We start from the raw sequence: 18,422 nt of genomic DNA, 5'->3' as shown, positions 1-18,422 counted from the left end.
CGTACTCCAATCCATTGCCATAAAATGGAGGATGCAAAATACCAGCTGGAAAAGCTGAAATCATATTTTTTTCTTAATTCTGATCCGTTTGAATAACTAAATTAGTATTGTGAAAATGGTGATAGATATATAAACGACTGTATTAATTAAGAGAGATTAATTTGAATACTTACTGACTGAATTTAATATGGCGCTATAAAACGCGTTTACCGTCGTGCCCGTCGATATCCACCTGCTTCTATCGGGCTTTTCGTGCAAATTATTGAAACTCTTCTTCATCGCCACATCGGTCAGTTTTAGAAAAGTCTCGAATAATTTTCCGTCGATCACCTCCACCTAAAAACGATCGGGAATGTTATACGGAGGAAATATTATATATATATATATATATATATATATATATATATATATATATATATATATTATAATATTATAGCAGAATAAAAAAAATTTATAAATGATATTTATACAGAAAACACACGTACGCCTTCGTAAAACTTGTCCAAGTCTTCGGGATTCGTGATCCAATCGGGAAATCCCACGAACGGTCTCATCGCGTGTAATTTTCTATGGGCTCGAGCTCTCGTGCCGGTATCCATCCAGTCCAGTTCCGTAACCATCTCGTCGAATGCTGCCCTAATATCCGATAACATCTCCAATGCCTATCAACAACGACATATAATAATCAATTAAGTTTTTTTTTTTAGAATAATACATTATTTTTTTTATATTATATTCATCAGGAAAATATTGAATAATTAGTAAAGCACGTGTAAATTTTTTAAAAATATTTTTTATAGTCTTATATATTAATTATGTTTTATATGCAATTATATATTTTGCGCAAACCTTTTCTCGCGCCTGCTCGTTGAAGTGTTCCTGCGCGTAAATATAGCTAAGCGCCATGCCGAAGTTCGCATTCGCGTTTCCAGTGCATCCCTTCCAGCGCGGCGTCTTCTCCTTCAGTCCGAAGACCTTCTGCGAGAACTGGAAGCCGAGATCGCGAAACTTTTGCAGCGTCAAGGGGGCAACGGTCGAGTACACGCTCCACCAGACATATCGAACTGAAAAATCGACGGACATTCTTGACATCGTACATATAACGCGAGATTATAGGCGGCATTTTAACACAGACAAATTAACTATGCGCCTTCTCTTGCTATAGATATGAAAGCCGATAGCTTCCGATCTTTTGACCTCGTTTCTAATTATCTTTTCTTCTTTTCTCATGGAGATTTTCATAATATTATTCTTCCTATAATCAAGTCTGAAGAAGAAGTATGTGCTTTGTTACAGCATGTTTTATTTTATTATATAAAAGTACTCGCGGTATTTCTCCTTCTTTTCTTTCTCATCTTATATCGGCGATTTTTTATTGTTTATCATTCTGTTAATTTATTATTATCGATAATTATTTGATTGGACGGATTTAACGAAAATTCTCTTGGTCATTGTAAATACTTGAATGTATAAAAGTGAAGGGGATGCTTCCGTGTTACAAATATAGGCAGTAGCTCTCCTCTCTCGTGCGTTTAGTGGACGTAATGGAAGCGAAAGCAACGGGGCGCAATGAGTAACAAGCTGAGTGAGTGTGCATTATGCCGAGTGGCAATCGCCCTTGGTTCGACGAGGGCACGTAAATTAGACATACCTATCGTGGCGGGTTGCGTGAGGGATAGCAGCAACGGTAATTTCTGCAAATACTGCAGGTCTATTAAGATGACTCGATCTACGGTCGGATTTACCGTGACATTCGTGTTCTCGAATACGGATTCCAGATACCTCGTCCAGTTCCACTGAAAATAACATTCACGCGTTTGATTACTCGAATACTAAGAGCGAGATTCGTCTTTTTGTTATCAATAATCTTTTCAGCTCAAGTTACGAAAAGTAATTTTATATAAAAATTAAAGATATTTTCATACATAATAGATATTAAATTGAAAAATAATTTTTTATATATTTCATCATAATATTAAATATTATTTTATTTCTCGAAACATCTCGCGACTCAATATTTCTTCGCGTTTAATTTTATTTCAAAATATTTATTGTACTATATATTAACATTGTTATTAAATTACTTCTTTTCTATGCAAATTGTAGATACTCTTGCTCGGAAATAAATAAAGAATAAAGAATTAATATCGCTCTACCTGCAACACACGCATATCGGTAAGTTGTTGCAGCTCGTCGATCGTCACATCATGAAGAAGATGATCCGCGCTGCGTCGCTCCTCGGGTGTTGCCATGATCTGGACGGATTTCAAAACAATTAAACGTGCTCCTGAAACGATTATCCTCACATTGGAAGTTGAGTAATCGAAGGTAAAAAGATGTTTGATTATTCAATGCCGCGATTCCATATACTAGGGTTACCTAAATAAATAACTTTTCGAGTGTGTTGCCTCTAATATAAATATATACCTATTTTGAAAATTAATATAAGATATAATTTGATAAAGCAAGGCACTTACTTTGGCGAGTTTCGTGCCAAACTCTATGATCTCGTTGGCGTAATTCGCGCTCATGTTACCAGCCCCCGCGAGTTCGACCATGGATTTTATGTACTTTCTATACTCCATCAATTCTAATTGAAATCGCCGTGGATCTAGCAAGTAACGCTCACTAAATCCGGGGGATGCTTGCTCTATCTAAAAGAATTTTATCTTCTTTTTTTTTGGTCACATAAAAATATAATATTTATATCGTGTAAAAATATTTCCCAAGAGGAATAAACACTTCAATTACGATAAGAAATTATATTCGATTATTAAATTGTTAAATTCAAGATTAACAGAATAGAGCAAAAATCTATCATTTTCTTTTTTTTTTTTTTAAATTGCATCTATATGAAAATATCAAAAATAAAGTTGAATAAAATTCTAAATATCTAGTAATATTCTATAAATTTTAATCATGATCTTTGGCAATCTTTTGTTTAAAGATAATATTCATTGTATAAAAGAAACTTTTAATTTTTCTGAAAACACGGTTCTTTAATTTCCCTGAAAATTTGATTTCCTAAAATTACACCTTTCTATCATTGAAGCTATTGCTAAAATTTAATATAAAGTTTCAAATATGTTCTCACCATCATTCGATTTCTTGTAGTATCCTTCACATCCTCGCTGATGTAAAAATTTACAAAGAGGTTTAAGCCCAGTGCTCTCTGCGCTAGCCCTGTTAATCTCGATATATCGAGAGAGGGTATTTTTCCCTGCATCGGTGGGTCCTTTGGCAAGCCTAATTTATTCAGTACCTCGGAGATGGGCTCTAATCCTAAGGCCTCGACACTCGCTGCAAAATTCGATATTTTTTTCTGTAATTCTAGAGACACATTCTATTGTTGTTTAAGGCTGCGAATACATTTTTTTATAGCTTATATTATCATTATTAATTCAAATTACACGCAACATATGCCATATGAATTGTATTTGTGGTTATTTGAAAATACCTAACGCGATGCTGCTTCTATTTAAATCATTTTACATGCTTGGTTATGCGATTCGTAATCGCGATCGCTCAGAGGCACGCGAGTTCCGGTTACTTCTTCGTGGTAATAAAGTTGTCAATTTACCTTATTACGTTGTGACTAACACCATAATGGTAATGATATATGTATTGTTAAATTATCCTTTCGATTTTATTGCTTATGTAAATGTCATTCCATGCATTTTATCTCTGCGCGAAACAGTGACAATTACTGAATAATTTATCGTCAGTGTAAACATATTACTATAGAGTTCCGTTAACGGTTGCGCGAATTGTTAGTGCGCGAGGATATGATTACTGTTTTTCTTCTTCGATCGAGAGATAGATCTCCAACAATTAAAAATATTTTTTAAATTTCATAAATTACTAATAAAAACTTTTTAATGTTTCAAATTTAATTTAAAATATTACTAATAAAAAATTAGATAATAATATATCTGAATATGCGCAATGTAATCATAAGTTTCTTAAAACTTTCTTCGGTATTAAAATCTTTTTCTTAAAATCCTTTTTTCTCTAAATTTAGAATTCTAACAATTTTACTATTATAATTGTCAACTTAATCACATCATTCGGTAACTTTTGTATCCTTTAGTAACTTTGATCCTTGAGACTTACCGATATCCATACAGGTCCTGTAAAGTGCTCTCGCTAGTTTGACTGGCCTAAAATCGGTCTCCTTATCCGGCTCCTCCAGTAAAATCCTTAAATTCTCCAACAGTTCCTCTCTAAGCAAGCTCAGCTGATCCCAAAAGCTCTGGCTTTGGGGAATCGGATGCTTGTTGATCCAACCGCCACATGCGAAATTATAGAAATCCTCGCAAGGATCCACGGATTTGTTCATCGCGCCTATCACTCGTGCCGCTATGCAAATAGGTATATACTAGAGTTATTTTATATCTCAGCATCGTAATCGCGCGAACGAAACTCTCAATTATTTATTATAGTTACGGAAAAATAAAAATCTGTCTTGACGTTTCATTCGAGAAAATTACTCAAATTTTTTTCTAAATAAAAATTCGGAATCTCGTATCGTATCATTATTTCTTGAAATAAATTAAAGAATAAATATAGCGAGGTGTCGTATACCTGTCTTAATACATTCCTCGCTCTGGCACATCTCCTTGTATTCTTCCTTGCGGAAGACTGCCATCTGCAAAGTCAGTGCTACAATGAGAGCGATGACAGTCACCGCTAACAGCCCAACAACGATTACGAGCCTCATCTCCTTGCCGCTCGATTTCTTCTCATCTCTCTGATTGTAATTCCTGCCGAGAAAAAATAAAGATTCCAGTGAATCTGAAAATTGGAACCGCAAATTGGACTGCAACTTGTAATCTACATAAATTGAAGAACTTGTTCTCAAACTTTCGATTAAAAAATGAAAACTATGTATTATTAGATTTTTCACACTTTAGTAATATATAAGATTTGGGGAGATTTCTAACTATGACAATATTATTATTATTATTATTATTATTAAACTCAGAATCTACTAAATGGATTAATCATATCAGGACTCGGGAATAAGAAATAAGAGAATAGTTTTTTTTAACAAAGAAAATGCTAATTACCACGAAACATCAGAATTTCCTTTGGCGTTCTCCCCTGTGTCTCTCTCATTATCCTCCGGGTCATTCACCTGCAAAAGAGAAATGATAATGTATTGTACAATTGTTATGCTTTACTCGTTTTCTTATTGTTTATTCCATTCATGATAACAAATGTATCCATCGAAAAATATGCCCGCAAAAGTTAGTTGTATAATTGCTTGAGATAATACACAATGAAAATGGCTATTTCATAAAAGAATAATAATAATCTTATTATGTGACTTGACTTGTGTACTCCGAGTCTTGAAAATGTGAGAGATCAAAGTTCAGCCGAACAGATGCATTTTATGAAACATAATCAGGGACCTTGAGGCACAAGAACGATTGACTCGATCTTCTTGTGTGAATTGTGTGTTTAAAAAAAAAGTCCTAAAAAGAAAAGTTGTTTTTTCGCAAAAAGAGCAAGAGAGATAAAAATATAGGAAAAGCGAAAAATTTTCATTTTTTAAAAATGTTGTATCTTTTATTTATCTATTAAAATAAAAAAAATTTTAATCTAACAAAAAAGCAGCTTGCATTGACTGTCATCACGATAAAAATCTATTCTTTATTTTGTTATAGAATAGTGAACATATCAACCTGTATCAATTTTCTGACGATGTTAGATAAGGGTGGATATTGTGATGGGTAAATAAAAGCGAGCGCTCTCGTTTCGTTTACGCTTCAACCGATGTTAAACTCTGCACATCTGGTCGGAGCAAACCTTATGTAAGCTTGCATTGGCTTTTCATTTATTTTCGCGTCATCACCGCGAATAGTTTCGACTGGTTTAATGGGGCGAGAATCGTCCGACAACGCGATACAGGATATTGGGCACGAGGAGAATAATACCCGAAGTAATTCCGTTGATTCTGGGACAAGGTGAGTGTATCGATCACACAACTTAATGTCAGGACAGATGATACTTTGTCGATTTAAACCGCGCAAAACAGTCGCTTCTGTCCGTAATTACAAGTCGCAAGTCGGAAAGAATGATTTCACAGAACTTGACATTGCTCTTCCGTATACAATTCTAAGGACACTCGGATGCTCGTATAACTCTTTAGGACGAGGACATGTCCTGTACTGTCAGCTAGCTGGCATAATGTAAATTATGCGCTATAAGTTTGAGAATTTGCATTTATGACATTTCAAATTGTGAAATTACGTTGGAAAGTTAACGCGCACTGAAAGTATATAAATGACACAACAATATCCTACATATTTTCAATACAAGACAGTTCTTTGAAAACTTATTTTGAATTAGAAATAATTTTTTTAAACGTCCATAAAACAAACATAATAAAAAAACTTAGCTAATTCGAAATTTGCCATTTACATTTCTAAATTATATCTTTAATCATAATATAGACATAAATAAAAAAAATCGCATTGATTAATACACGCGATCCTTAAAGATCATCCAATTCCCAACACATCACCGACATCAATTAATATTAATTATAGTCAGCTCTCTGTGTGCGTATCTGCATTCTATCTTGGATCTATGTCAGAGACCTGGAATGCTCTCAACTAAAATTAATGAATCAAAAAGTTGACACAATTGACACTCCGAAATTTCTTCATTTCTTCTTAATAAGACAGTCTCATCTCCCATCTTTTAATTTTCTTGACAAGCGCATGCACGATGCATCTTCCTTCGTTTCGCATTATTTTATTAACTCTGTCACTTCCAGCATTCTCATGTGACCATATTTTCTTTGAATTTATAATAACACAATTATATAGAGCTTCAATACACATTTACAAATATCATTTCATATTATTTTGTTAATTTAAAGAATATAACGTCATTGGATTTTTAAAGCCGTATATGCTTCTACGAAAGAAAAAACCCTGCCTTTTTTTAAGTCAAGATATTCTGTGTTTTAAAATTTAAAATTTTAGACAAAAAAATTCTTTAAATCCGATTTTTTTTCGCTACAGCTTAATTGTTTCTTTACTTCTCTCTCGACCATACATGATATATTGACCATAATACGAGTAATAATAAAAACAATTTAGATAAATGCGATTGGCGTTAATTGACGTTGGTCTTGAAGCCTGAGCTTTCTAAAAGTTAGATTACCGCCTTCGTGTTTACAACCGAGAGACAAAAAAACCGATTTTCCGCAAACGCATCAGCGTGTACCCGACAATGTTTCCATTATACGCGCTTCAACCTACCGAATCGACAGACTTTCGCGCGAGAAATACTCGAGCGCCGGCGCCTTTTTTCTTCCTCGTCTTCTTCTTTTCATCTGTCCATCGTGTATATAAACCGGATTGCGCAATCGTGTATCTGTTTTTCTACACTCGATTAAACAGAGCGATTCTTTAGCGAGATATCGTATAGCACATGATTCTAAGTTATTTTTAGCTACTTTTTCTGTTTATTTCTCGCTTTCTCCTCTCTAAGACTCTCGTCTGAATGGAAAAAAGTGCTACTTGTACATTCATCAGTTATTTAATCGATTATAATGTATATCATAGTTTATTATTTGTTAAGAAATCTAAAAAACTTATTGTTAATTATATATTTCATCATACAGAGACTCTTGCTCTTGCTATTTCTCCTCCCACCTCTCTCTCGATCATAAATATTATAATAAAATGATTGAGATTTATTTTTTTTTATATGAAAAGATTTTTTAAAAAACGGACATAATAGAATTATACCTTTTATATCATGTTTGTAGAATCACACACGTGTTATATTATTTCTTCCTTTTATTTTTCACGTCGTAACAGGCGGCAATTCAATTTTTAATGATATGGCAATTAAATAGTAGCATGTAATTTACAATCGTGAAATATCTACTTCACATATATTAATTAACTCCTTCACATTCAATTCATATGAATTATGTACCGCGCACTAGCGTGAAAATTCATGGAAATCTCGAAGAGGAAAATTACATCCATTTCGGGTTACATCAATAATTGGGCATTTTTAATTTTTACATCAATGATGTTTTTCACTGATCAGCCACTCGCGAGTCGGCAATTGTCATCGGCCTTATACTATACTCGCTACCGATCGCATGTCCTTGCAGCCCGGTAATTGTCATCCATCTGATGTCGCTTCCGATACGGCGTCGTCGTCCTTGTATACGTCGTGAGATTTCACCGTTTAACGTCAAGCCAAGAGATGCAAATCCCACCTAGCGTTTAACAGTGCGTCTGACATTGAAGTTCACGGCGGATCGATAGAATTTCAATTCGTCCCGACGATCGCGATCGGGAAGTACTCGTCGAATTGGCTCACGTTCGCGCGCGCAGCGACGAATACGTCTCCCTTCGGGATCCGCTATTAAATGAAATCACTGACGAGCGACTCACTGCTTTCGTATGTACATATGTATTTCGTCGATAACAGGAGTCATCGGGTGTATCTCTCGCCGAGAGATTATATTCGCGCCTACGAAACGCACCGCTGTTCTTCGCCTTTGTTTCCGCCGCGGAATATCGCGCATAATTAATTTCTTGCGTCACGTTGATAGATTCCTTCGCGATTGACGCGCGATAAACAATCAGGGCCATCGGGTCAGCGTGCATAATTCAATCTTCTTTCCGTATTTACATCACGGTGAGGACTAAGAAGATAACAAAAAATTGTAAAGCGAAGGTTTAATAACGTTTCGTTTCCTGACTGCAGCCAATGTCGCATTATAACGTTTCAAGCGAGAAATTATATGCGAATTCTTTTCTTGTGAATTATGTCGAAATAAATTAATTTTTGTACGCTATAACTCGCGTTAAATAGTGTATGGATTAATAAAATGTATCGAAAACTTCTTTTATCCTACGTTAGTAAATGCATGTATAATTAAATTTGCACGTATTCTACATTTTCAGCAAAAGTGAAGCTTGTGAACTTGATGAAATTTTACGGTTATTCATTAATCTATCCATGAATCTCTCCGACAAGAGAGTCTTAATTACTCAGACGAGCGAAATCATTTTTCTTCAGAAGAGTACTAATTTCACTTATGAAATCTAGATTAATGGTAGGAACCAATATATTTTTCGTCGTACTTTTTCAATTTTTCAATTTTTCAATTTGAAAAGTAGGTTGTTAAAGTCCTTTCGTAGATATAATCTTTAATTTTAAGATAATTGATTTTCACATAACATGATTGCTGTTCTACCGATGGAATGTAGTTGCTTGCTAATTATATCTTCTCATCTTTAATCGCGTATTTTTTAAGAAGTTTCTCCGAAGTTATGTAATGAAATGAAACGGTAGTTTATCAAACAATTTATTCTGTGTATGCATTAAAGATGAGTGTTTAACGACAGCATTCATAATAATACTGTATAACTAATTTTTTAACGCGTATCATTAATTTTTTATACACTTCTGTCAATTATCTAAGAGACAAATGCGATTTTGATTGTAAATATTACTCGCTATCGATCGTGGTAATTGTTCAACTTTCTATAATATTTTATATATGGTTAAATACATGATTTATCGATATATACACTCTTCTAATCGATTGTTAATTCTCGTCAGGTGTAAGTCGTCAACATGAGTAACTCGCGTCGATGTACCGTATAGTCATTTGTCGTCAGAGTGCATGTTTTTCAGCTCATCACATACGAGACATTCTAAAACATTATATAAGGCATTGACTCCGATCGTCGTGCGGCACGTGAATACTATCGTTCAATCTATATGCTGCATACGCTTTTGTCATATCTCCATTAAATCGGCGTATTAAAAATTTGCACAATGCAAATATATTTGTTTAAATATAATATAGATCGCGTCAGAATATGTAAAATATATACACACGTATATTTGGCAGATTGTTTGATAAATCTGAATTGCATAATATATTTGTCATTTTTAATTTTGTTTAGATACTGTGTTGACATAACAAACTTCATAATAAATTGTCGAAGACAATCGAATGATTTCTTTTTTTTTTTTTTTACTAAATAACATTTTCTTCATTATATGTTTTCCTAAAATACTGATATTTTTAGTGTAAAATTATCCAAGTATGAAGAAATTGTGCTTATATACGTTTCAAGTAATTTGTCTCTCTAGACGGCCTTCACCATCGTAATTGCATTGTGCTGAATAAATAATTTTTTTTTCGCTGAAATTATCAATTACCTACAAACATTTTTCACAACTCATGTCATTTCAGTGTAAAATTGATAGTAAAAACCTGGAAAATAAATTATTTGAACGCTTACTTTGACAATGATATATATATATAAGTCAAAATTTTTTTTATTAATTAAATACGCTATTTTGATTTATACTCTTGTCTTTCTCACTCGCGCGAATTAATTATATTTTCAAATATATGCGATTTGTGCCACTTTCAAAATAAACGGCTCGACTTAGAAATTTGGCCAATATCACCGTGTCGTTGTCGTCTCGAGACTTTCCTCCGCCGAGAGATTCGGATGATGTTTTCGTGAGACCGACTCATTATTCTCGTTTACGTTCGCAGTCTGTTCTCAGAAGAGATGAGACAAATGTTCGGTATATTTTTGTTGAAATATTTCCTCGCGCGATGAACATCTCGCTCGTAACGTGTTTTATTCGTTTATTTATTTCGTGACGCGTATCTTCGCGGAGAGATTTATCTCATACATTTATATGTATCAAACTCCAGAGATCATTTTATTCGTATCGACAAACGATCAACAGAAAATCTTTGAAAAATATTTAAGAAACAGTACAGTAGTTACAATTCGTGTTCGCCGTTTTTATTCGATGGCGACGAGCAATTCAATTAGTTTTCAACGATTACTGGTGCCGCAAAATGTAGGTTGAAGGAAGATTGTCGCCCACGGATCATCTTCAAAAGTGGCTAACACTCGAGTCTACATGCAACCTGTGTGTGCATCGCGTCCTGCTGTTTCGCGCGCTGCAAGTGGAATGCCTCAATGCTCCATTGAGAGGATTCAACGACACAAATGTAGGGAGTCGTAAGTGTCGTGCTGTTGATGCTTGAAACCCATTATCGCGTTATTACTTGATAATAATACAATTACGGTAGCGAAGATGGTCACTGACTTCTAGCTTCAGCGATCGAGGCGATTCTTATCGTCCCGTTTATTATTTTTCTTTCACCGCGAGAGCTAATTATTAGATTCGAAATTATCTCTATAGAGAACTCGCTCCTTGGAAACAAATGGTTTCCCTAGATGGAGAGAGATTTTTGCAAATTTTTACTTTCGAAATCCTATTTTCATGGATTCTTGATTCCGGCTTGATTCTTGATTACATAAATACTAGCAAATTCTATGTTTCACACATAGAGATCTTACGACTCCTGGCTAGATTGCTTAATTAAATGAATTCTTAGATATCGATAACGCTGAGCGATCAATATTTGACAATCCTGACAATGCAAGTCGCAGAGCGCAACCACTGCATTGCTTAATGACTTCTGAGAAGGGGTTCGCGAAATGAATTCTTTTCAAGTACTCTTCTTGCTATTGACTTGAATTTCTCGAGCGATTCTCTCGCTGCGGATCTGTCTGTACGCTCCACTTCTTTTGCCTACTTTTTCGATGAAAGAAACAATGATATTTTCGCGATAATCTCGTTGAAATATGGGGTCAATGTGCAAACTCACATCACCAGATAACAAGAAGCTGAGAAAATGAATAGAGAAAGGAAGTAGATAGATTACGAATGAATAAAAAGTTGATAAGATTATTCCAATTATTCACCCAAGCATTCGCGAAGCTAAGAGCGTTAAAATTTTATAGTCCCTTTAATTTTTGTCTTACTATATTCTTTACTTCTTTTTTACTTCATTTATAATCATTTCCAACTGGAAAAACAATTATATATATATATATATATAAAATTCAGAAAAATGCATGAAGTACGTAGTCGTGCTACGAAAGGAGAAAATCGATATTTGCCATAAATGGTATCATCTGCCTCGAGCACGAATAAAACGCGATATTCGTTGTTAGTAACTAGTCTTATTGTAATTATCCTTTACCTGCAACCGATTGACCTCTTTTTCCGTCAAGTAAGAAAACTAGAATCGATCTCAGCAATGTTCAACTATTTGCGGTTTCTAACGAAGTTATAGTCGAACACGGCAGTTTACTTTTTCCTCTTAATTGGATTTAATCGAAGAAAATAACGATTGATCGATTGATTGTGCAAGTCGAAAATTCATGACCACGCGCGAATAATATTTATTTAATATATATAATTATAATTACATATATATATTTGTTAAACAGCTTTAGTTTCATTGGCAATGATGACAACTGTACATCTAACAATAAGTTTTGAAAAATATGAAATAGTAATTAATGCAAAAATAATCGCAAGAAAATGTAGGACGAAATTATTAAAACAATTTTCATAATGCATGTTTTTGCATAATTTCACATTTATATATATATTAAGAAATAAAAATCGAGTTTATTCTCAAGTCATCTGTCTGTAGATTTTAGAGCGTTCTTTTAAGATCGATCGATTTTTTGAATTGTATTGCAGCGCGAGCACTTTGCTCAATGATTTCCATTCCTCGCATTAACATCGGCGTAATTATTTGCGCCTCACCTTACGTATCATGGTATAATGATAAAGCAATCGATGTTTTATGCAGATCAGCACGCACGTGATGCGAGAAGACAATAGCGAAATGAGATGAAGGGAGGATCAAATAACCGAAAAGGAAACTCTCAACAAGTGGGAGGAGAATATTCGCAAACTGCAATCGATTCGAATAATTATAATATAATATTTAAAACAATCTTTCGATTCTTTTCGAACTTTATATTAATTTCTTTCTTCTCTTAAGTCTGACACATTGGATGGATTTCATGAATTAATGTAACGTTATCGGTGAAGAGATAAATATTCAAATATAAGAATAAAGATCGTCTGTAAAGTGTGACGAGCGGGATAATCCTTCAAAGTACATTCATCAATTAGAATTAATTTAAATAAATCGCTTCCAATTGCGTGATGTTGATTTCCTGACAATCTACACACGAGATGAATATGAAACGAGACTATTATACGAACATGTAGAAATTTGCATGAAATTTTAAGAATGTATTCCTTGATTTGGAGACGATTTTATCTTGGCGTAGCTTTACTGCGCATTTTCGACTACGACTTTGATAATTATTTTACCAAGTAAAATTTTTGATAAAAATTTATCATTTTCTTCATCAGTTTTCCGTAGCGATAAAAAATTTTGATTAAATCTTGAAATTTTTCAAATTTTTATTAAAAGATAACTCATAGTTCGTATAATATTCAGTCTAATATTTATCTTTATATGTATATCGTACGATAGCAAGTATTAATCACAGTAAGTGCATATCATTTTAGAAGCAGATGAGAGATAACAGAATAATTTGTTATGCATGCATGTGATTACGTTACTGTAAAAAAAATCGTGCACGTATCAGAAAAACGAGGGATCCGGACCGCAACAAAATTAGGGTTCGGTTTCGGTTATATGGTTTAATAAAATATTTAATAACTGTTCCGGTTCCAGTTTCGGTTTTTTGATAAATAAAGGAAACCGAAACCGTTTAAATTACGATTTTTTTTGGTTACGGTTCTTTTCCATATTTTTTTCTATTTTGCGCAAATGACGCAAATGTCATGATAACTGTCTCCTTGAAATGCAATACAATTAAAAATAAATTATTTTTAAAATGTTCTGAAATACATGTATTATCGCAATAATTATATGTAATTATATATATATTATATATAATTCTATAATTTACACATATAATTTGTATATACATAAAACGGAAAACATACTATCCTCACAGCTATCGTTATTGCGATAATACATGTATTTCAGAATATTTTAAAAATAAATAATTTATTTTTAATTGTATTGCACTAATTACCGAAAATAATTTAATGGTCCGGTTATGGTTCTAGTGTTATAAATTTAATAGAATTTTAATACGGTTTACGGTTCTACTAAAAAAACGATTATGGAAGTTATCGGTTTTGATTCGGGTTTGATCCGGCTCCCTGCTGAATAATTCCGTAATGACTTTATATATTTTCGCAAGAGGAAAAGTCGGGTCTCCAAATCGGTTAGAGAATAGATGGCTGAATTTTAATGAGACAGCCGATGCGATGACATTCGAATCCGACCTATCTTAATCTCCGCATAGATTCGTCATCATATTCTGTCGGCGAACGATAGATATAAAATGTACGGAAGGAAAAAAGGACTCACCTTGTATCTCATCTTCGCGTCTCCTTCGCCGTCTCGTCCTTCCTGAGTGATCTCTAGACTCTTAAGCGGCGTGTCTGCAAAAGGACGAAAGGAATTATTATTAAAAATGTCCCTGTGTGTGCGCGTCTGGATATAAATGCGACGGCGGGAACGTGAATCATCTGTTTTGCATTGAATAAGAAAGACCGCGCATATGACAATATTCTTTCTTTTTTTTTTTCTTTCTCCCATGTCGCGCTTTGTGATGATGATACGCGCGTCCGTCTTTTCGAGAAGACAATAATGTCACTTTTGTCTCGTCTTCTCGAAAAACTTTCGAGTTTTGTTCAGTTTTCAGTCACGATCGTCGAATATATTTCGAATATATGTACATACATGCATATTTCGTAGCAAATATATACGAGATATTTGGTTTGCTTTTAAAAATAGATCATCTCGAAAATACAAGATCGTACGACAAAGACGAACTTATTTAAGCGTATAAGTTTCGGGAGAAAAAGAAACGGATGAACGCGTCGAACTTTTACCGGATACGAAGACTTCGGTAGTACGGATGATACGCGATGCTTTCATAATGATTTACCTTCCTGGGATCAGCACGGTACATTAAATCGTTAACGAATCGCACACTAGTTGATAGCTCGATTGTCTCTCAAAACGCTTTCATTTCCACGGAAGAGCAAACGCGTACATATATACATGCTTTCTTGCATTTATATGCATTTTTTTGTCGGGGAAAATAAAAAATGAAATCAAGAGATATAAAAGAGTATTTACTTGTAAAAGGGAAGCTTATTAATTGAGGATGTGTATTTAGCGATATTTTTACACCACGGATTTTCATACTTCGGCGGACTCTCTCTATACGTCCGAGGGGAAAAAAAACGAGAGGCTCTATCTCGATTAGCGGATTAAGCCGCGCGGAAAAGCGCGCATCCATCTAATCACATGGCGATTTACTCCCTTTTGTGTAGCGAAATTGCGCGTCGTGAAATCGCGAGATTATTATTAAATCAGATGCATCCTGGCGGATCGAGACGAAAGCGTGCACTCTCGCTCAGGATCGGTGCATTGTAGAATGCATAAGTGCGCTCTAATACAAGTTTTAATATCACTATTATCCTATTCATTATTAACAGTTTTTTTTTTTTATACCGTCAACGTTGGATTTAATCTTGACGTACGGCAAAAATGAAATAAAAAGATATCTACGGCCTAATTTTATTTAATTTTTTGACGGAACAGAAAATAAAATTATTTTAGAAAAGAGAAAATAAATAAAAAATATACCGAATTCTCTTTTTATATCTATTTCGATTTCTCGTGATAATTTTTACCTTGTAAACATCATATTAAGTTTGCGCATATATTGCTTTCATTTTCAACTACTATTTACTACTACATTTATTATATTTTATATTATTAATTTTCTAAGTAATCTTCATAATTTTTTAACGATGCGGTTAATAATAATTCTCCTTTGTTCATCATTGTACTTACATAATTTGTTGTTTATAATACGCGAGATTTTTTAAGTAAATCTTTATAACCTTTTTACGATGCGGTTAATTCTCCCTGTTCCCATTAATGTGCTTATATAATTTGTTATTTATAATATATAACATCGACAGTCCACTGCGCATCATACTTTCTGAAACAACTTGCTAGACGTTTTAATCCGACCCTGCTCGCTTTACGCGATGCTTTCGATTTCGCGTCTACTAAAATCGTCACGCATCTCCTGCGAGGGAATCATAGTGCAACGGTTGCATATAGTCATCTTTGATCATTGAACGGTGCTTAACAATATTGAAGTGGATAACTAGAGATATACAGTTGCTTTCTTATGCAACGAAATGTCAATTATAGTTACACTTCTGTCTAAAAACGAAATGGAACGCATTTACGGATGCAAATTATAAATACGTTGGCTAATTCTCGGCTAATAAATGAAATGAAATAATTGATACACAAGTTTCATTCAAGTACAAAAGAGAGACAAAATTTCTTCTAACATTAACATAACGCGTAGTTCATTATATTGATAAAAAACAATTAATTATTATGAAAACACCTATTTAAATTATATTTCAATTAATTAAAAGACTTTTTTCCCTTTCAAGTACAATGTATTAATTATTTTTAACAGAAAAACTTGAGGTTTCGGTACTTCAATAATCACTAGGGAGAAGAGTTCTTCTGCAAAACATTTCGAGCACATGAATCTTATCAAGGCTCACAGGATGTTGAAGATATAAACGGACAACGTTGCTAGTTTTGAAAGAAGTCTCTTGTACGGACACCGAAAAACTCACCGAGGGGTCGCGTAACACATCCGCGTGTGCAGTATCCGTTTTTAAAATCTATTCATAAACGCGGAACGCGCGCGTGTGTTAAAAGAGAGGTGCTACGTTCGTTAAGACGTTCGTTTCCCGCCATGAGAGATCGCATAAATCCGAAATTTGACTTCTTTAAAGCGAGACGATACACTAACCGCTCTCCTGGCGTCTCGCCAGAGGGTAATTTAATGTCGGAGAAGCGCTTTTGTTGAAGGCACGCTATTAATCTTCCCCACCATGCGTATTTTTTCAATTATATTTTTCTCCATTTTTTTTTATATCGTCGACTTGAGATTAATTAATTATCGTATTTCCACATTTTATATAGTGCAGAAAAGCTTTCCAATATAAAAGCTTTTCGTTAAAAATTATCCACAAAAAAGTAATGTTTATATTCGCTTCATAATAATTTTATCATATAAATTGTAATCGTAAATTTAATCAAATATAAAATAGTAATATTCTAATATTTTTGATAAATTCAGATTCAGTATATATCTTGTTAGGATAATTAAATATATTGATATAATTTCTCCTTTCAGAGAGAAAAGAAACGAAATTTTAATCATTATATCAAAAAGCTTAGAAATTCTAGGATTTAGCAAATAAGAAATTATTGTTATTATAAACATTGTTTTAAGTGAAAAATGATAATCGCAAAACAAACATAACAAACTGTGCGGTTTGCAATGTTAGAAATTCCCAAAAAATTTATCTTATATATTCAATGTTACAAGAGAAATGCTTTCCCTTCTGTGATAAATGTATAAACTACATAGAGTTAATAGACTAGAACTATCGAATGATTATAAGCATCAAACAAATAGAATACGCAAAAAATTAATACAAAAATAAGTTGAAAGAGAAGAGAATCTTACTAACTCTCTCATGAATTAAAAATCTTTTTAAAATGATTAAATTCATAAATATTTATATCTACTATTCGAGATTTTTTAAAGAATAATCCTTTTTTTCTTACATAATTTCAATTCTGCACATTCTGCAATGTTTTAAAAAATTTACTGGAGCATGCGTCATATACGATCGCATCGCTAAACTATGTCACTATCAATAGGTGACTATATATAGAGATATACGCAAGATTAGAGAAGTCTGTGTCTTGCAAAAAAGACCTTCGACCTCTTATAATAATATGTGTTACTCGCATCGCGTGTGTACGAAAAGATTTAATGTATCACGTGCATTGTTCCCAGAAAAAATCTCCTATACATAATATTATAATTAATGTTAAACAAATTTTGCATAATTTTTTCGAAAAAAGTTACTAAGAACTATAAATGTTAAAAAGATGTTTTTCTTCTCCATTAATTCGTAAATTTATCTTTTTCATTGATTACCTTCATTAAAATTAAATGCATATATCATTAGAATTTTTTACATTAACTTTGAAAATATATATATTTTGCAATATACTTTTCGTTTTTCAAAATATTATTTTAAAAAGTTGCTATATTATATATAATATATATTTTTAATAAAGCGCATACAAAATAAAATATATTAAATTTGTTGAGATAGATATATTATCCACATTTCTTTTTCTTGCCAAAAGGATATTAGCTTGAGGATTTTTTTAATCGTACAATATTCGATATATCGATTGATGAGTGCTCACCTGTTTGCAGCCTCCCTCGACGAATCTCTCATAGACGCATATTAAACTTAATCGCACGCGCTCCGAACTTTTGTCTCGTCCTCTTCTCGTACCGCGAAATATTTCCACAGCGAAAATAAATCGGCGAGCGCGCGTTTCTTCC

At 33.4% G+C, this 18,422-nt stretch overlaps 1 protein-coding gene across 3 annotated transcripts in view; it reads right to left on the bottom strand.

The window, feature by feature from the left end:
* Window positions 1-18,422, bottom strand: part of LOC145949127 (neprilysin-11) — a 20,310-nt gene extending 1,888 nt beyond the window's left edge. Inside the window, exons 1-13 of one of the 3 annotated variants that reach the window (XM_083058887.1) lie at window positions 18,281-18,422; window positions 14,306-14,379; window positions 5,070-5,137; window positions 4,585-4,763; window positions 4,114-4,359; window positions 3,095-3,300; window positions 2,478-2,654; window positions 2,157-2,255; window positions 1,652-1,796; window positions 850-1,064; window positions 486-662; window positions 174-336; window positions 6-54 (exon numbers count right to left, since the gene is read on the bottom strand). In XM_083058887.1, coding sequence (XP_082915013.1) covers window positions 6-54; window positions 174-336; window positions 486-662; window positions 850-1,064; window positions 1,652-1,796; window positions 2,157-2,255; window positions 2,478-2,654; window positions 3,095-3,300; window positions 4,114-4,359; window positions 4,585-4,763; window positions 5,070-5,137; window positions 14,306-14,317 — 1,736 coding nt within the window. In that variant the 5' untranslated portion in view covers window positions 14,318-14,379; window positions 18,281-18,422. Of the gene's footprint in view, window positions 1-5; window positions 55-173; window positions 337-485; window positions 663-849; window positions 1,065-1,651; window positions 1,797-2,156; window positions 2,256-2,477; window positions 2,655-3,094; window positions 3,301-4,113; window positions 4,360-4,584; window positions 4,764-5,069; window positions 5,138-7,766; window positions 8,096-8,124; window positions 8,519-14,305; window positions 14,380-18,280 lie in introns of those variants that run through there. The other 2 variants (XM_083058889.1, XM_083058890.1) reach the window with 2 other exon arrangements.

This window comes from Prenolepis imparis, unplaced genomic scaffold (assembly GCF_030444845.1).
Source record: "Prenolepis imparis isolate NDT839.2.m4 unplaced genomic scaffold, iyPreImpa1.0 SCAF_2, whole genome shotgun sequence".
Taxonomy (NCBI): domain Eukaryota; kingdom Metazoa; phylum Arthropoda; class Insecta; order Hymenoptera; family Formicidae; genus Prenolepis; species Prenolepis imparis.
Note: the sequence above shows the minus strand (reverse complement) of the source record. Positions and strands in the feature narration are given on the sequence as shown.